The sequence below is a fragment of the Lampetra planeri genome, chromosome 5 (assembly GCF_965212315.1).
Source record: "Lampetra planeri chromosome 5, kcLamPlan1.2.h2, whole genome shotgun sequence".
NCBI classification, from domain to species: domain Eukaryota; kingdom Metazoa; phylum Chordata; class Hyperoartia; order Petromyzontiformes; family Petromyzontidae; genus Lampetra; species Lampetra planeri.
Window position 1 is genome coordinate 7107807 of NC_136111.1, and position 18915 is coordinate 7126721.

Here is an 18915-nt window from a genome sequence, read left to right on the forward strand (position 1 = left end):
AACAGCACTTGCTCCAACAGTCTGCTGAAGGCTATAAGGGGGATCTTTGTTTTTTTGTGTGTCCGTGTGGTGCCCGTGTAAGCGTGTGTATATGTGAGTGCATGCGCTGTCCTACGATTCCTCGAACCTGGCCATGATGTTGCACATCAACACCACATCAACACCAGCCATTGGCTTGTGTGTCTCCTTAGGTAGATATAAAGGTAGTACTTGGTGTGCAATGTTGCAAAATCTGGGACATTAACTATTCGAGACGGATTGACAGGCTTGTGAAAATACTTCAGGATGCTGTGAAAAAATAAAAAAAATCTAGATTTGAAAACATTTACAATTTTTTTTACCACGTAGGTGTTTTGGGTTAAGCTGTTGTAGCACTCCGATTTCCCTTCAGGTTGTGCCACGGGGTGTTGGATACGGCGTCCGTCTGCTCCACTTGTCAGAGCTCCCAGCACGTGGAGCAAACATCAGACATAATACCGGACAACACGCGGTACAAGCTGGAAACACATTGGAGACGCTCTGATCAATGAACATGTTTTCAAATCAGCCAACATGACGAACTACGACACCATTACAACTGTGCTCTCTTTCCGGTTGGAAAAAAAAACAGAACCTCAAATATTAATTCACCATTTAGGAAATTTCCGACACAGTGAGAGAGTTCCGTGAAGAAAAACCACACTGCGAGGTCTGGAGGTAAAGACCTTTGATCTGGCAACCCTGCTGATGCAATGTGGTCATGGAAGTCAGTAACGGAAAGTACAAGGTGGCTGGGCATGTATGACATGCCACCCAGCTTGCATGCTGTGCTGGCTTGCATCTGTGTTAACTACACAGTGACGCGACTACCATAGCAATGTAGGCACGTGAAAACACTCATTATTTGGATAAAAACACCTTAACATATCGAGGACCTCAGAGCTTTGGGTGAAATCTGATGCCATCTAACTATACGGCTGCCTTTCCTCCTTGTCTGTGCTTCCTCGCACCTCTGAGTTGTTTTTTCTCATCGAGAGTGAGTTAATGCTGTGCACATTTAAGGTTTAAATTGTTATTGTATGTGGCTAGCTGCAACTCTTTATCGTGCAAACCTACCACGTAGGCACATTGTGGGGCCACAATCTGCCAAATGATACTGACGGTGAAATGTGTGCTCATGAGAAGGCATGGCAATGATTTATCCCACCCTAATTGATAACATACATTTTCTGCGGTCGTGATTTAATTCAAGAATTAATTATCTTTCTCGTCTCATATCTAATGTCTCATTTGTATTGTTTCTTGTGTTTTTCTCCAATGTTTGTGCAGCTTTATGCGCTCAATTGGCCGAAGCATGAGGTTAGATCTAGCTCTGCATATAATGTGTCTAAATAGCAGGTGTTCAGTTCTCACGTGCACAATTCAAAGCATGTTTTCTGAATTTAACAATCGATTCGAATTAATTAATCGATCCTGTGATGTAATTTCATTTCCGCCTGTTAATTTAGACAGTTGTGGGGAACTTACAGCCCACAGGCTGGATATGGCCCGTGACTTGATCTTTATACCGGCTGCCAGCATTACAGCCACACTAATCTGGTGCTGGCAGGGGGATATTTTCGACCTGGCACGCTATGTACGTCTGCCACAGCAAGAACCTCTTGCAAGGGACAGAAACTTCTGAGGTGTATATGTGTGTGTGGCAGTGTGTGGTTGCCTCCCAAAGGTGTTTGAAAGTCCTATTCTACTCCTACTTCAGCTATTAGCTCTTTTTCGGAGGTGACCTGTCATCATATGTGGGATTTCATAGTCGCGGCCAAATAATCTAAACGCATGCTTCTAAATGCGGAGGGAAACACCGGAGGACCCAGAGGAAAATCCACGCGACCACGAGGAGAGAAAACATGCAAACTCCAAATATACAGGAAACGTCGGGATCGGGATCAAACCCACGGCTTCCTGGTGGAATAGGTTCCCCACCATCTGCAGTGAGACTCTAAGGGCGTATTTTGCTTCGGCTGTGGCTTACACACACACCTGTGAATGCACATATTTACGTGTGCACCCACGCATATGGTAATGGCAGGGCTGGCCTTCGTAATGCCAGCAGCGAGTTGTGTGATACGCTGGCCTGCCCCTCCTTCCATCGTGCCCTCCCGTCTCATCTGGCCGCCGAATGAGATTGGAGTTGTGTGCAAAAGCCATTCATTATCCCGTTAATTGTGGAGAACAGAGCTGGCAAATGCTCTACGCCTGAAACCACGGTCTTCCCCGTTGCTCCTCCTGAACCAGCTCGGAGGTTTAATTAGCAGAAGCAAGGGGAACTTTAAAAGGGGACATGTGAGGAAGCTTGATATAAGAGACGGCTTAATGTCACGGTTAAAGCGACTGCCATTCAGTTTGCCGCTTGTTAAAAGTTGCCGGGATTTCCTTTCGTGGAAGACTTTAATTAGAGTGGCGACCGGATCACCTTCATTGACATTTGTTCAAGTGCCTGCCCAGCTCTCCGATGTGTTTTTGTGTTGTTTGGCATGACGTCCGACGTTTTACGCCACTTGCTGAGGCCTTCCTCCTGAAGAAGGGGAAGCTGCTCGTTATTGAATTTGGCCAAACGTCCCAAAGTAGCGGGGTCTTCCTGAACAAGTCGTGGGATTCAGTGAGGCCTTCCTTGATCAAAATGAAAGATGGAGATCGAATAGGCTTTGTGGATTTTGTGTGTTTTCACCAGGCCATAGCTGAGAACTGTCCGGGACAAATCCTGGCTCCCTCGGTCGCTCCACATTCAAGCGCCGCTCCGACACGCAGTGACATTGCTGTAAACGAGTCATGAAGCGGGGTTTACGTGGATGCCTGCACTGGCTTAGGATAGTCGATCTCCCTGATGAGTCATCGCGCCCGATGTGTGTGGGGGAGCCTTAATTGGGAGGTCTGCGCGTGCACCTCTGGCGGCGTCGGTCGGGGATTTTTCCAAGCAACACTTCGTCAATTAGCAGAGAGGATGATGGCCTTCGCTGTGCCCTTCCATTGGATTGGGTGAATCCATTGGCGGTCACAGCTGGCAAAAATTGTATTCAGAATCAGAATCGCTATTTTTTTTTATCCTGGAGAAATCTGATGAGGTGTGGAGCTTTTTTTCACAGATGTCCCAGTCGGGGGCAGGGCATAAAGTTACAGCAACAAACAATAAAAAAACGATGGGAGTGAGCAAACACAAGTGAATGTTGTTCACACAGCCGTATACGTGTACAGACATTTGCCAAGCGCCGGCTGGATGAGGGCCTCCCCACTTTGTGTGGGTCTTTCAGAGTCATTTGACTTTATCTTACCATACTTGTTAGTGTGGGTTGATGAATCATTACCATGCCTTCAAGTAAGCAATGTATTGTGTTCGTTAAAAACCATCAAAAACATGCGAAATGTCTTTCGCTGAGAAACAAAGACATTTAGTGGAGTTTTTAAATTTTTGAGAGGATAAAAAAATCGAAAGGAAAAGAGCACAACGCTGACATTTCTGTTGCGTACGTTCGAGTATTAAATTGTACAGCATCCCCATCTTTTTTGTATATCGCTGTTAGCAACTGCGGTTATTTCCAAAAATTCACATGTTTATTAGGAAAATAGCCTCGAAGTGCTAAGCAATTTGCCCTTCTATGAAGTCAAATAATATCCTTTGGCTCTCTCTCTCGCCCGTTCCTGGGCTCTGAAGAAGGCAAAATGCTCCTAAATGTCGTCGCTGTTTCTCAATCGCAATTTATTTTTGGCAGCCAACACTCGCAAGTGTCACGTTTAGTCGAGACAGTTTGTGAGTTTGTGATTTGATGTACTTGTCCGTTCACACTTTGATAACCCCAGCCGATTTAAGAGGTCGGCTGCCATTCTCTGAACCCCTTGAGATCGCATTCCGATTTTAGAAGCAAGCATTACGTTACAAAAAATATTTGTAAAAAAGCGGCATGATTTGGCTTTGAAAATCGCCATGCGCTAAAAGGGGTTTAAAAAACTGGTGGCCTACTGTTAAAATCGGTAAATTTGGCACGTAAGGTTAATATGGTCTTAGGTTCGGGTGTCCTGTGTCCTTGCTCCGGTGTTGCCAGATCAGAGGCAATAAAAACCTCTAGACCGGTACTTGTAAAACAAAACGCGCCCGATCCTGTATCTTATTTTTTTTCTTCTTATTAATCATACCATTCCAAATCTTCACTGCTTTCACTGATCAGTGGAAATGGACCAATTAACTATGTTCTAGTCTATCTAGAGTGCTACTTTTATTGCAAAGGTGCCAATCATATGAGACATTATTAGTCCATGGTGGTTTTTCAGTTTTCAAGATAAATTTTTAATGATTTCGCAATCTATGTAAATGCCCTTTTCGGCAAAACGTAAGTGGTCCTCCGATTATATATTCACAGCCCAAATTTGTCAATCCACGAATGTACGAAGGCAACCCACCCACACAACGTAAGTCATGGGGGTTTGTTTAGCCACTCCTCACTACGCTGGTCAATGTGGGTTGAAAGGAAGGGGCGCACCCAGGACTGGACCACGTGCCGCTCGCCACTGATGTAAACTGTGGCCGGGAAACGAACCCGCGGAGGCCGAGTGGCAAAACCACTGCCCCACCGCTCCTGACGATACTGATACTTTGTGCAATGTCCCTTCCGGAATATGCTGCAGTCAGATCTCCACGATCAAAAGACATTTGGCGCCCTTGTGCAATTGAACATGAGATCATTAAACTGAATTATTTTGTGTTTTATCCTTTGAAGACAATTAAAAATTAAAGGACGCAGCTGCACAAGTAATTGCCCCATTCACGATGCAAATTTTTCCCTTGAAACCGCAATGGCGTAATGCGACTGAAAGCCGGCTCATTGAAACAATCCTAACTCTAAGGTGGAGCAACTGCTACAGCTCTCCTATCTCCCACCATGTGGAATATTTTCCACCCAGATTTTATCACGAAACATTTCCAACCAACATACTCATCACGGTGTATAAAATTCCGCTATGTGAATGCACCAAGTGGTGGAATGGTGGCGCAGCGGTCAGTGCACCGTATTACAAACCCGACAACGTAAGTTCGATTCCCTGCGATGGCTAACATCAGCGGCGAGTGATATCTGGACCCGTCTGGAGCCTCCCTCCTTCACAGTTCAAACAACCCCCGTAACCAGGGGTCGGCAACCAAAATAACAAGCACAGCAATTATTTTCGAATTCGGTATTTTTTGTAATCAATGTTTCAAGGACCGAAACGCATGTGAATTCGAGTCGGTGGTCATTAATAAATAACGTCACGAAGCTATTAAAAACAACAACTAGAAACTACGTTTAATTTTACTAGGTAAGGCCCATTGAGCTACATAGCTCTTTTTCAGAAGAGACCTGGCCACAAACGATAGCTCAAAGAAGTGGCCAAATGCCCTAAACGCAGTGTGTGGAAAACATCAACCAGCAGTGGATTTACAAAGGGCTGTGGATTATCATCAATGTGACTGCACTAAAGATCTGGAGTGGGATGGAGGAGGGGGGGTATACGGTGGGGGGGGGGGGGACCTCTGACCTGGCACCACTGCGGGCGCGCCCCCCTGTACTGACGTGTGTTCCCATGTCAGCGGTGGTCCGCGCCACTGGAGAGAGAACCGCCTGTAAGCTGCGGTGGCCCCCAAGGTGGGGGGCCCCCCGAGGCACCCCCGGCACGCAGACCGGCCGCTCAGCCGCCGCCGCCACCGCCGCCCCCCGCCGCCGCGCGGGCCGTCGTTACGGAGCAGCGCTCGGGCGAGGCGCTTAGTCGCGGGGCGCAGCGCGTGTTGCGAGCCGCTTTCCCCGGCCAGCGCAACCGCCCAGACCCGCCTCTGGTGTGTGTGAGTGCGTCTGTGCATGACAGTATGTGTGTGTGTGTGCCCCCGGTAGGGGGCACAGGTGGTGCATTGGTCAGTCATTTCAGTCAGTCGACCCGTGGCACCTGGGTCTGCCCCGTGACCTCCTGCCAGCGGGCGTTCGACACTTCACGTGGCCTCAACGTGCACATAGCCTGGCACAAGCGCCGTGGTGACGTCACCGCCACTTAGTGGTGAATGGCGGTTGTTGTTGTCTTTGTGTGCTAGAGTGAATGCGTGAGTGCGTTATTATTCTTATTTCGTACGCAACTGATCTTTTGGACGACAACAAATCTTATAAATGTATGCCCAGGTTCTTTAGCCATTTCACCACGTGTGGATATATCGATAAGGAATTGCGAGAGTGTGTAAGTAAGTGTGTGGGTGAGTGAGTGTCAGTGGGAGAATGTAGGTAGGGAGTGGGTGGGTGTACATCTGTGTGATATAGGGCACACCAGCCTGTATTCCTCATCAGTCTCTCTGTAAGAGTGTGTATGCTCATGTGCGCGTTTTGTAAATGTGTGTGTATTTGTGTCGTAAAGCAGTCGTCGCAAAACCGTATTGAAAATAAAGGCGAGTGTTTAATGCCAGGGAGACCTGGGTGATACAATCAGTGTGATAGATGCGTGATAAAAGGTCAAAGCAGCATCATCATACACAGGTGAAGTGTGATGTTGAGCGATATAAAAATCATCACTCTGTATAAATCTTGACTTAAAGCTTTTGTGACTGCAGGAATTCATATTCTTTGGGTCTTTTGGTAAAGTCACATATATAGGTTCAAAGAAAATAACAAAAAACTACGACGTTTTGATTGCAACACAAGTGGTCGTCATCAGGAAAAGGGGGTTAGCTTCTAAAGGCAAATTGTTTATAAAGGTTCAAAATGGGCGTAGCCCAAATATCAACAGCATGGGTGGGGCAGCTAATGTTAATGTAAGTGATGGGTAGCGACCGCGATTGGCGGTGGGTTTCCACCAATTAAAGGGCTGCCAAGTAAAAAGTAGCATCTGGATGGGTGGCTACCTAAAACCTGACTCCCACCACCATCCATCCCAGAAGAATTCCCTCATCAAAACTCTACACCATAGAACTCGATGTATTTCCGACCATCATCACCTAGCCAGTGAACTGGGACACGTACACCAAGCTCTCAAGATGAATGGATATTCAGACTACACAATCCGGAAAGCTATCACCCCAACCATTGGGAAAGAACCATCTGAGGACCCAATCAAAACCATCACCTTGCCATACATAGCAGGGGTCACTAAAAATATTTCCAAAATCATGAGCAAACACAAGATCCAGGTCCGATTTAACACAGTACATAAAAATTCTGATCTGATCCCATCTGTGAAGGATGTGATCCCTGACATGCAATACCCCGGCACCTACAAACTAAGCTGTGCCTGCAGCAGTTGTTACATTGGGGAAACTAAGCGACATGTCTCGGACTGTGTTCGTGAACATAAGGCAGATTTTAAACACGGTAGGACCCTTACCTCGGCCGTGGCTGATCATTGTTTTAATGCGGTGGGCTCACGCAAAATGTATTTCTCTAAGACGAAGGTACTTTGCAAACCCACTGGCTATCAACGAAAATTTGTTCATGAAGCCATCCATATATACAGACACAGACACAATTTCAACCGAGAAGATGGGTACAAACTTAGCAATCATTGAAAGGACGTTGTCAACCAGTTTAAGTCATAACTGGCTGTGATGTTCCCATTCTGCCACCTTCCAATGTTAGTTGTTATTTTTGGCTCTCCAATTTCACATTAACAGGTTAAATTTCTCACACCAACACAGCCATCTTCGCGCGCCGTACCTCGACGTGGCGGTGGCTCTGCGACCTTACATTAACATGCTAATCTCTCACATCAACATAGCCACCTCAGCGCGCTCGCCGTGGAGGCCGCTCACCAATCTTACATTAACATCCTAATTTTTACCTGGCAGCACTTTAATTGGTGGAAACCCACCGCCAATCGCGGTCACTGCCCATCACCTACATTAACATTAGCTGCTCCACCCATGCTGCTGACATTTGAGCGACGTCCATTTTAAACCTTTATAAACAGTTTGCCTTTAGAAGCTAACCCCCTTTTCCTGATGACGACCGCTTGTGTTGCGATGGAAACGTCGTAATTTTTTTTTATTTTCTTTGAACCTATCTACGTGACTTTACCAAAAGATCCAAAGAATACTCTCTATTAAGTTTGCAAAATATGTAACTTAAAATATCAGTGAGATGCATTTCAAGATGACATATGAGGCATAATTCATAAGCACTTATAATCACCCTGACTAAGCAATGAGTCAGTTTCTCATTAATTACCCACTGGGAGTGAATGGTTTTTTTTAACACAAGAGAGATGAGATATTGTTAAATGTACAAGTAGCATCGTGTTAGAAAGTACAGTTTTCAAACTTAGTATTTTCTTTTGGAACATAGAATTTTGAGGCACATCTCAAATCATCATCGTCATCAGCCATGGCCAATCCACTACTTGACAAAGGCCCTCCCCCCCACCCACCCCGGCAATTGCGCTCTCTCGATGTAATAATCCACCTTGCACATGAGCTGATTTCATTCCTCCATCTCATCGGCAGGTGTCATCTCGGGCGCCGTTCCATTCCCTACGTCTTGCATTGCAAAGAATATCGCGTGGATTTAATAAACCAGATAAGCGTGGTGGTAATTTCTTAACTGCATAAAGATCAGCTTAATCCAGTGCGTGTCTCTCTGTATTGACAGTGGGAGGCAGCTCATCTTGTTATTCAGTTCACAACGTTCTCTGCTCGTAAGTGAGGCGCTGTGGGTAGGGGAACACGGGAAATGAAGCGTGCCTACCTGAACGCAACCTTACCTGCACGCCATTTCGAGGTCCTGCAGGAATTGCTAATGTGAATAGTAAACAAAGCTGTGGACGGTTCAATCTTTACTTGAAGTTTTCGTGACTGCACGAATCCATACTCTTTGGTTCTTTCGGTAAAGTCACGTAGGTAGAAAAAATAAATCACGACGTTTCGATCGCAACACAAGCAATCGTCATTCTTTCTGCAAGTTCAGCAGTTCTGCTGCTGTGTCTTTCTGCCTGATGATGATTGCTTGTGTTGCGATCGAAACGTCGTGATTTATTATTCATTTTATACCCACGTGACTTTACCGAAAGAACCAAAGAGTAAAGCTGTGGACGTCTATAATAATCTACAAGAATCCGTTTTTTTGTTACTAAACTACAATTTTTTTTATTTATTTTACCACCGAAGGCCCACTGAGCTATATATTTATTTTTCAGAAGCAACCTGGCCATAAATTATAGCTCACTGAAGTGGCTTATCGTATGGACATTTATAGCAGCCAAATACTCTCAATGTGGAGGGGAAAACATGAGGACCCGGAGAAAAATCCATGCTTCCACAGGGAGAACATGCAAACTCCAAATATACAGGCGTCTGGGTCAGGATGGAACCCACCCACCTCCTGTATACCAGGCGAGGTAGTTAACATCTCTAATTCATAAACTATGTCACGATAATAATAGGCAAGCAGGAAGAAGCAACACGTTGGCAGTGGGTGGTTAACGAGAAACGTTATTTACATAGAAGAGCCCAACAACCTTGGTGCTTTATTTATGAGGTTGTGTACGGTGTCCACGTGTGATACATTTAAATGAGAATCAACACCTTGGTATTCATTGAATTTGACACCTTTAATAGCAGAGCCTCGTAACGTGTTTAATGGTATTGCAAGGGGCTCCCGTTTAAAAAAAACAGCATTTGGGGCTCATGAATACATAAAACATATATAATCATGCAGGCAAAAAGTCTTTTTCACATAGGATGCTGCCAAATATCGCTTATAAAAGCCATTTGCACTTTGGTTTGAACACCATGGACAGGAGACGTGGTGGTGTGTCGGTCTTTTCAGGTCTTTCAGCATAAATTATTCTTCCATGAACACACTTTTTTTTTAAATCAAATTTATGGTATGCAATTAAATGAATGGCGAACCAAGCACGGTAATGAGAAGCGAAGAACGCCCCGTAGGAATTGGGCAGAAATCTGATTAATTGACTCCCAAATTCAAAATGTAGACAATGTGTTTCAGCCCTCGAATAAGAACCGACCCGTCGTTTTACTGCTAAAGCCACACGTTGACTCCATCATAGAGGTTCGAATACGATTTTTAACTGTGTCAACAGCTTGCTAAATCAACAGTTGAGGATATTTTCCTCCAAATAGCCGTGAATATGGATGCAGTATTTGGAGGAGATTATGTCCAAATATCCATGAATATGTATCACCGGAACGGTCAAATCAGGAGCCAGCTGCTGCCATAGTGCCACATCCATATCTAAAAACTTGATCGCTTTGAGTGTACAATTTCCAGCTCATTTTATTCTTGAAAAGAACCAAGAGACCGGTTGCATGTTTACCAGTTTCCCCCCCAAAATATTTGGCGCCGCGTTCGTGGGTGTGTTTGTGGAAAATGTGTGCGTCTTTGTCCTGGCTGAGTGTGTGTGCGCGTGTCTTTCTATGCACTTGTCCCGACGTTCGTCTGTAAATGTAACATGGGGAGCTAATGTTAATTCGCACTTGTGCTTGTATGCGAGGGCGCATGTGCACGTGTGTACGCGTGTGTGTAGATTTTTTGTGTGTGTTTGAGGGTACGCAAGTGCACGTGTTTTTGTGCGTGCGTATATTTACACGTGTCTCTGTGCACACGCGTGTGTGTGTGTGCGTGCTCGAGCGGGTAGCGGTGGCGCAGTGATTAGCACACTACATTGCATTATGACAAGTTCAATTCCTGGCCACAGCTTGACATCACTGGTGATTGATATTCGACCCACCGCTGGCCATTTCCTAGGTCAGCTCAGCCTTATTGTTTTGCAATGCGTAAATGTCAGCGCTGGGGAGACAAAGGCAGCCGAGCGTGGCTCGCTAACAATGCTTACCCTAAGTCTGCATGGCTATGCGGGGAATCTTTGTGTGGTTTCTTTCTCTGTACATGTTTCAGTGATCCTTGCACCAGCTGAGTGGTATGAGCAGGCAGCGTGTGTGGTATTGCAAAATATGTAAAGTGTGAGTGTATTCGAAACATTGTCCATCTATATGCATATTAGGGTGACCTGATTTTTTAAAACAGTGGTATTATTACATTATTTTTATATCAGAAAATCTCTGTGTTTAATGCAGAACCACTCTGATTAAATCAGAACATCTGGCCATCCAATAACACATATGTTCCTGTGTGTGTCTTTGTGTGTGTTTGTATGTATGTTCCTTGTGTGTTTGAATCTGCATGTTTTGGTGTGCGTGTGTGTACTATGTGTGTATTTGCATGATTGTGTCTCCAATTTCCTCTCTGTTTCCATGTGTGTGTGTGCGTCTGTCTGCATGCTTGCGTATGCGCATGTCCGCTTTTCTGCATGTGTATTACTGTGTCTGTGTTAATGTGTGCATTTGTGTTTGTGCCCGTGTGTGGCTGTGCATATGGTCTGTGTGCATGCTTCATTGTGTGTCTCTGTAAATCTGTGTGTGTGTGTCTCTGTATGTGCATCTATGCCTGCGTGTCTCTCTCTGTGCACCGGTGTCTCTGTACATCTGTGTTTGTGTCTGCGTGTTTCTCTGCCTGCGTGTCTCTCTCTGTGCACCAGTGTCTCTGTACATCTGTGTTTGTGTCTGCGTGTGTCTCTGCCTGCGTGTCTCTCTCTGTGCGCCTGTGTCTCTGTACATCTGTGTTTGAGTCTGTGTGTGTCTCTGCCTGCGTGTCTCTCTCTGTGCACCAGTGTCTCTATACATCTGTGTTTGTGTCTGCGTGTGTCTCTGCCTGCGTGTCTCTCTCTGTGCGCCGGTGTCTCTGTACATCTGTGTGTGTCTCTGCATATGCATCTCTGCCTGCGTGTCTCTGCCTGTGCTCCTGCGTCTCTGTGCTCCTGTACGTTCGCATGCGTGGTGCTGCACGTGTCCCTCTCTGCGTCCGTCTGTCTCTGCGTCTCCGCGTCCCCGCACACTCGTCGCCTCCACTCGTCCACCCCTTGCTCGCCCAACCGACCCGCTCGCCCACTCGCTCGCCCGCACGCCGCGGGCGCCCGTCAACCCCCAGCTGAGCGAGGTGGAGGTGAACGGGCAGTTTGAGACGGTGTGCGAGTCGGTGTTCAGCGAGGTGGAGGCGCAGGCGGTGGAGGCGCTCGACCTGCCCGGCTGCTTCCGCACGCGCTCGCACAGCTACCTGCGCGCCATCCAGGCGGGGTACGTGCGCGACGAGGACGACGACGCCGCCTCCTCGCTGCAGTCCACCTCGCCACCGCCGCCGCTGCCGCCCCCCGCCACCGCCACAATCAGCACCATCAAGACCGGTGGGGGTTCCGGCGCGCGATCTCGCCTCCCCCCCCCCTCCCGGCTCTGCTCAGACACCGACGGCGTCCTCTTTCTTCCTGGCTAAGGGTTGCAGGGGATAATTTTGAGCGATGATGATGATGATAATAATAATGACATTCGTTTGTTCAGCGCCGTGTCTCACAGACGATGTCGGAGGCTGTGGCGATGATCGAGTGGAGAGGCGCCGCTGACTTTTGCTTTGCCCCCCCCCCCCCCCAAGGCTACAACAACGATGGTTTAACAAAAAACAAAAAAAAGTGTGTTTGGAACCGTTTCGTGAGATGGGATGGGGTCGAAGGTCATGTGACAGAGCGGTCCAGATCGATGGATAGGAGACTCCAAATGCTCTGCCGGACTTGGGAGGAGGGCGGGCGGGGGGGGGGAGGTATGGGGTAGGGAGTGTCCAGCAAACTGGAAAAATATTTCTGCACCACGCCCAGTAAACCTCTCCCTATTGCCGTGGATACTCTAGTGATCCAGAATTTATTCAGTGAGAAATCAAGTGCCACGTGCCACCATTCTCCCCGTAGCCACGGCCGCACGTATGGCAGGCGGCATAAGAGTCCGTCCGTTCTAATCGGTGGATCGCGATGCACGTCGTTATGATCGCCCCATGCTGAACGATGGCACTGCTCCGTCCGTTTCTAAAAGCCATGCGAGGATTCTGCATTGGGGCTTCCGCTTGGTTCGCTTAAAGCCGCCGAAGAAATAGCAAGGGAGGAGGGCTCGCGTTGCAGCAGAGAGAGACAACGATCGCGATGCATTAATTTTATTTAGAGAGGCATATCGGACCTTGTTTAGAGAGGCATATAGCCGTTGTTTTTAAAGACATCGTACTCACCGCAGAGAACTGTAGCGACATGCCCGCATTCTACGATCGCCGGCGCCAAACTGTTACTCAACATCCTCCCGCATGGCTTCGTGGGAGCCTCAGTACCCATAAAGTTATTTCATTTTAGTTTTTCTTCCAGTCACGATCTGATGGCGTACATGCTTACAATCATATGATCCGAATACAAAGACAGTTGTGGTAGTGGTTATGCTGGTGATGATCATGATTAAGGTGGTGGTGTTATTGATGATGGAAGTGATTGCGTTGATGATGATGATGACAATGGTGGTGGTGATGGTTTTGATTCTGATCGAATTGGTTGTGACGACGGTGGTGTTGGAGGTGATTGTGGTGGTGATGATGATGGCGATCATACTAGAGGTGGTTGTGATGATCATGGTGGTCGAGGTTTGTATCATGAAGATGATGATGATGATGACGACGGTTGTGTCATAATGGTGATACAATAGAAAATTAATTTTAATGATGATGTTGACCATGATTGCGATAACAATGACGATGACAGCGTCCCTGCCTGCCCACCGCCCTCCGCAGTCACCATCACCACGTACAAGAAGACCCCGCCGCCCGTGCCTCCTCGCACCACCTCGAAGCCGTTCATCTCCGTCACGGCGCAGAGCAGCACCGAGTCGGCACAAGACGCGTACATGGAGAGCAGACCGCACGCCCACCACCATCACCACCACCACCACCAACCGCACCACCACCACCACCACCATCAGCAACAACAGCAGCAGCAGCACCAACACCAGCAGCAGCAACAGCAGCACCATCACCACCATGCTGTGCACGGACAGCACCAACAAGGACAGCCGCTGCCCCAGACTCAGACGCCGACGCAGAGCCAGCCGCAGGCTCAGATGCAGGCCCAGACGCAGACGCAGCCTCGGCAGCTGCACCGGGCCGGCGATCTGAGCTCGCAGACCACCAACTCGTCCTTCAACCAGGACACGGAGGGGCTCAGCAACTCCTCGGAGAGCCTCGACAGCGCCAAGGCCCTCACGGCCGCCATGGACGCGGCGGCCGCTCAGATACACGGGCCCGGACCCCTGGTGGAGCAGAGCCCCACGGTGGAGGAGGAAGACGAGGAGGAAGAAGAAGAGGAGGAAGAGGAGGAGGAGGCAGAGGAAGAAGAGGACGACTCGGAGTCAGAGGAGGAAGATGAAGAGGAAATAGAGGTCAAGAGGAAGGAAGAGGAGGAAGAGGATGATGATGATGATGATGACGACGACGAGGATGAGGATGACGAGGAGGAGCAGGAGGAGAGGGAGAGGGTTGCACAGACAGAGAGGGAGCGGAAACGGGAGCGGGAGAAAGAGGAAGAGAGGGAGAGGGAACGAGAGCGAGAGAGGGAACGGGAGCAGGAGAGGGAGCAGGAGAGGGAGAGGGAGAGCAAGGAGATGGAGGATGAATGCCGGTGGCCCTTGCAGCGCCCAGCGCAGCGTCGGCAACAGAGCCCCACGGCGGAGCGGGGCCCCACGGCGGAGCGGGGCCCCACGGCGGAACGAGGCCCCACGGCGGAGCGGGGCCCCACGGCGGAGCGAGGCCCCACGGCGGAGCGAGGCGCCGCGGCGGAGCGGGGCCCCACGGCGGAGCTGCCGGTGGAGAGGGCAGCGCTGGCGCTGGCGGACGTGTCTGTTGCGGAGGTTGACGAGCGGCGCTCATCCATCGGCATTCAGGTGAGAGACGGCCGCCCACGCCGGCAGCGGCCACAACGCGGCCCCCACTCCGGCTTTGCTTCCGTGGCGTGGACGTTGGGGACAAATGCGAGGCAGTCGGGCCGAGCGGCCCCGCAAGCGCTGCGATCGGGGCACCTGTTTCACACGCAGAAAGGCGCACATTCAAATTTCTGTTTGGACACGACTCGGCGCACCACATATCTCTCGGGGTTGGTGAAGTGTGTAAATTTGAAAACTGTCCCCCGTCATAAAAATGTGGGGGATTTCCACCGTTTGCTACGGGGCCTGTAATAATTCGCCCCCGCCTCGTGATTCAAGTCATCGTCACAGTTTGGCATCACTTTGATTCACAAGAAAACTTTTTTTGCTGTTGCTGTCAACATTGCGGTCAATGTAGCACATTTAGTGGCTGCAGGGGTCACGCGAACCCATGAACGTACAACTTGTAGCAATTGTAATGTGCTATCACGGCCATGTTTGGATGCATGATGAACCCGTACATCGTTCCGTGCCTGTTATATGTCTGTATGTTGAACGCCAACCGTGTTAATCGAAGGTGCGGTGCCGGATGTTTTCCTGGGCGACGCGGTGATTGTGGCTCAGGCTTGTTGTGCGTCCGTGGTTGCCTGCCGATGAGCGGCACCAATTCGTTAGGCTGTTGACTTCATTGTTGTGCCTCAGGTGGACAGCCCGGCAAAGTCCTCCGACTCGTCGGTCGAGGTGAAGAAGGTCAGCCGCTTCCAATCCATCGGCATCCAGGTGGAGGATGAGAAGAGGTGAACATTCCGGCTCGGAGCGTATAGGAACCTGACTCTCATGAAACGATTGGAATTCATGAATCGTCCTAACGCGGCCACGTCTCAAAGAGATGTGCCGCTTGAAGGCGACATGCAACATCGAGATGATTTGAAGGGATTTAAAAAAAAGTATCATAATTATTATAATGTCCTATGTTTATCCAAGAAATACTCACTGGGTCCAAAAACACCTTTTCAGAAGGTTCCTGTATTGGGATGTTTGGCCAATTCCACACGGACGGGTTCACGAGCCCACTTGGCCTAACAGCCAAACTAAAACAATGCATTGCAGAGGCTTAGGAGTCGTGAGAAAATTCTCCCAAAGAGTTCGGTCGGCATTGCTGCCTTGATATTAAACGTTGGCGAGATGTTAACTACCTCGCCTGATTAACAGGAGGTCGTGGGTTCGATCCTGACCCTGACGTCTACATATTTGGAGTTTGCATGTTCTCTCCGTGATCGCGTGGAATTTTCTCTGGCTCCTCCTGTTTTTCCCTCCACATTTAGAATCAACACACGTTATACATTTCCACGTGATAAGCCACTTCGTTGAGCTATCATTTGTGGTCAGGTCCCTTCTCAAAAAGAGCTGTATAGCCCAGGGGGCCTTCTTACCCGGTCAAATACAATTAAACAACCGCAACGTGTTCACGTGCAACATGTACTTCCACCTCCTGGCCACCTCGCAGGCTGAGCCGGCATCCCCTCTCCGCCCCCAGGTCCCACCACCGCTTCGCGCGCTCCAACAGCATCTCGGCGAGCGTGCAGGCGAACCTGTACGAGGGTGACACGCCGGCGCCGGCAACCGGCGGCCTGGACCGCGTCCACTCTTACCGCGGCCTCAAGCCGCCCCCCCCCTCCCCCTCCCCCACGCCGGAGCTCCGACTCCGACGCCCTCGCCGCCTCCGCATCCGCCTCGGCTTCCGCCGCCGCCGCCGCCGCCGTGGCCGCGGCCGCCGAAGCCGCGGTGGCGGCGGCGGCCGCCGTCGCCGCGCACCCGCACGTGACGCGTGGCTACGCCACCGCCGGCACCGCGGCCCACGGCTCGCCTGGGCCGCCCCCCCCGAGCGTGGCCCCCGCCGGGCCTGAGCCGGCGCGACCGAACCACCACCACCACTACCACGGCGGCAGCCCCCGCTTCGCGCAGATCCAGCGGCAGGCGGAGGTGGAGCTGGACGACAGCCTGGCAGATTTTGACCCGGCGGGGCTACCGCCCCCCGAGCCGTGGATGCCCAACGACGCGATGGGGCCATCGCCCGTGCCGCTGCCCTTCATGCTGCCACCGCCTCCGCCACCGCCTCCGCCACCGCCTCCGCCGCCGCCGCCGCCACCGCCGCCGCCGCCGGTGCCGCCCCCCCCGCACCATCTGTCCCGGCACGACGGGCCGTGGTTTGCTCGGTTGCTGCGCGCGGAGCGGGAGCGCATGGAGGGGTGGTGCCACCAGATGGAGCGAGAAGCCCGCGAGAATGAGCTCCCGCAGGAAGGTGGGTGGAGTGCTCGTGCTGCTGCTGCTGGTGGTGTTCGTGGTGTTTTTGCCCACAAGAATGTCACCCGTCCATCCCCGTGACACATTTTTCTGCCACATATTTAGGGTTCCACATGACAGGCCCGGGTCAGCCGTTCAGTGCGTCCGTCGAACTTTCCCTTGGACTGTGTTTTGTTCTGTCAGACTTTTCCATCTCCCCCCCACCCCTCACCTCTCTTTCTCTCTCCAAGCTGTTTTGGAGGTGTAATTCTTGAATGAATACTACTTCTACCCTTAAGTCTTGCTCTGCTAGTGAGTAATGAGGGATTGTGGGTATGGTAAATCGGGTGGCAGGGATGGACACTTGGAGCCCGCCTGAATAAGCCTACTCTGCTCATGCCCGTGGTCCTGCGGGGATCACTAAATGTAGTCAATTAGAAGACTCCTGTGGATGGAGGCATTTGCTCACACAAAACAGTTTTAACCGAGGTACGATACCTCATGTCCTTGTGGTGGTGGAAGGTGGCAGTCCTGGTTCTGGTGGCGGAGGTGGGGAGCAGTGGCACAGTGGTTAAACGCTGAATTACGAACTCGACGACCCGAGTTCAATTTCCGCTCCACAGCCAACGCCAGTGACGGTTATCTGAACCGGTCCTGGGCCTCCCCTAAGTCGACTCGGCCTCAAATTAGTATGGTTTAGGTGGTAAGGATGTTTGTTTGTTGAACTTCATTCGCACCGTACATAGCCAACCGTGCTCATTGGAGGTGCGGGGAATCGACAACAAACTAAACACAAGAAGAAGTTGTAAAGACATGAGTTTAGGAGTGGTGCTGTCTGTCTGTGGTGGTTGGTGGTGGTGGTGCTGTGGTTGTGATGGTAGCAGTGATTGTGGCCGTGCTGTGGTTATGATGTTGGCAGTGGTTGTGGTGGTGCTGTGGCTGCGATGGTGGCAGTGGTTGTGGTGGTGCTATGGTTCTGATGGTGGCAGTGGTTGTGGTGGTGCTGTGGTTCTGATGGTGGCAGTGGTTGTGGTGGTGCTGCCTGTAGTTGTGTTGCACGGTGGGGTGGCAGTCGTCATTATTCCACTTTAGCAACAAAGAGCACCTGTGTCGCTTTCAATGAAAGTGAAATGAGTGGCACAAAAACACTTTGACGTGATTGCACATGGACACGATGACGAGGCTTCAATAGAGGGGACTCATTCATTAGTCCTCTATTGAAGCAAAACATGGAATTATCATTGCCACGCTATTGTTTACCTGGCTGGATGCTGGACTCGCAAATCAGGCATTGAGCCAGCCCATCGCATCTCAAGAGCTAAAAAAATTCAATAACTTTGTCGGGTAGTCAACAACAGACCTCCTCCTGCGAGTGACGTGTTGGTGTGTGTGAGTAGGCTGCATCCAGCCGTGGATAGAGCACGGCTGAGGATGATGATGCCGGCCCACCCATACTGGACATGTGGTGTGAAGCAGAGCTTCACGCTTATCAGATTCCTCCGGTCTAAAAAAAGATTCTGATGACACCGATGAAGGGACGTGGTCGTTGTTTTAACTCCGGCTCCTTGCCCCTCCGGCAGTGCTCGGCAAGATCGCCAACGCCGTGGGCAGCGCCCACGAGCTCATGACGGAGAAGTTCCAGCAGTTCCACGAGCTGTGTTACCAGTGCACGGTGAGCCGCTGCCGCGACGTCGCGCACACACACAGTCCCACCAGCAGGGGCGGGGGAGGCCACAGCACGCGGGCGGCACGTGACCCCGTGACCTCCGTTTCACTCGGCCTACCGTTTAGAAAATGGCCGGCAAACGCTCGTCGTGTGTCACTGCAGCTGTTTTTTAGCCGCACGAATCGGGTACCAGAATGGGAGAATT

General features: G+C 50.2%; 1 protein-coding gene across 1 annotated transcript in view; it reads left to right on the top strand.

Annotated features, from left to right (window-relative positions):
* Positions 1-18915, top strand: part of LOC144718562 (disks large-associated protein 1-like) — a 36095-nt gene that overhangs the window by 9158 nt on the left and 8022 nt on the right. Inside the window, exons 4-9 of the mRNA XM_078593933.1 lie at positions 11976-12240; positions 13638-14782; positions 15464-15558; positions 16299-16451; positions 16648-17063; positions 18625-18716. Of these exons, the coding sequence (XP_078450059.1) occupies positions 11976-12240; positions 13638-14782; positions 15464-15558; positions 16299-16451; positions 16648-17063; positions 18625-18716 (2166 nt within the window). The remainder of the gene's footprint in view (positions 1-11975; positions 12241-13637; positions 14783-15463; positions 15559-16298; positions 16452-16647; positions 17064-18624; positions 18717-18915) is intronic.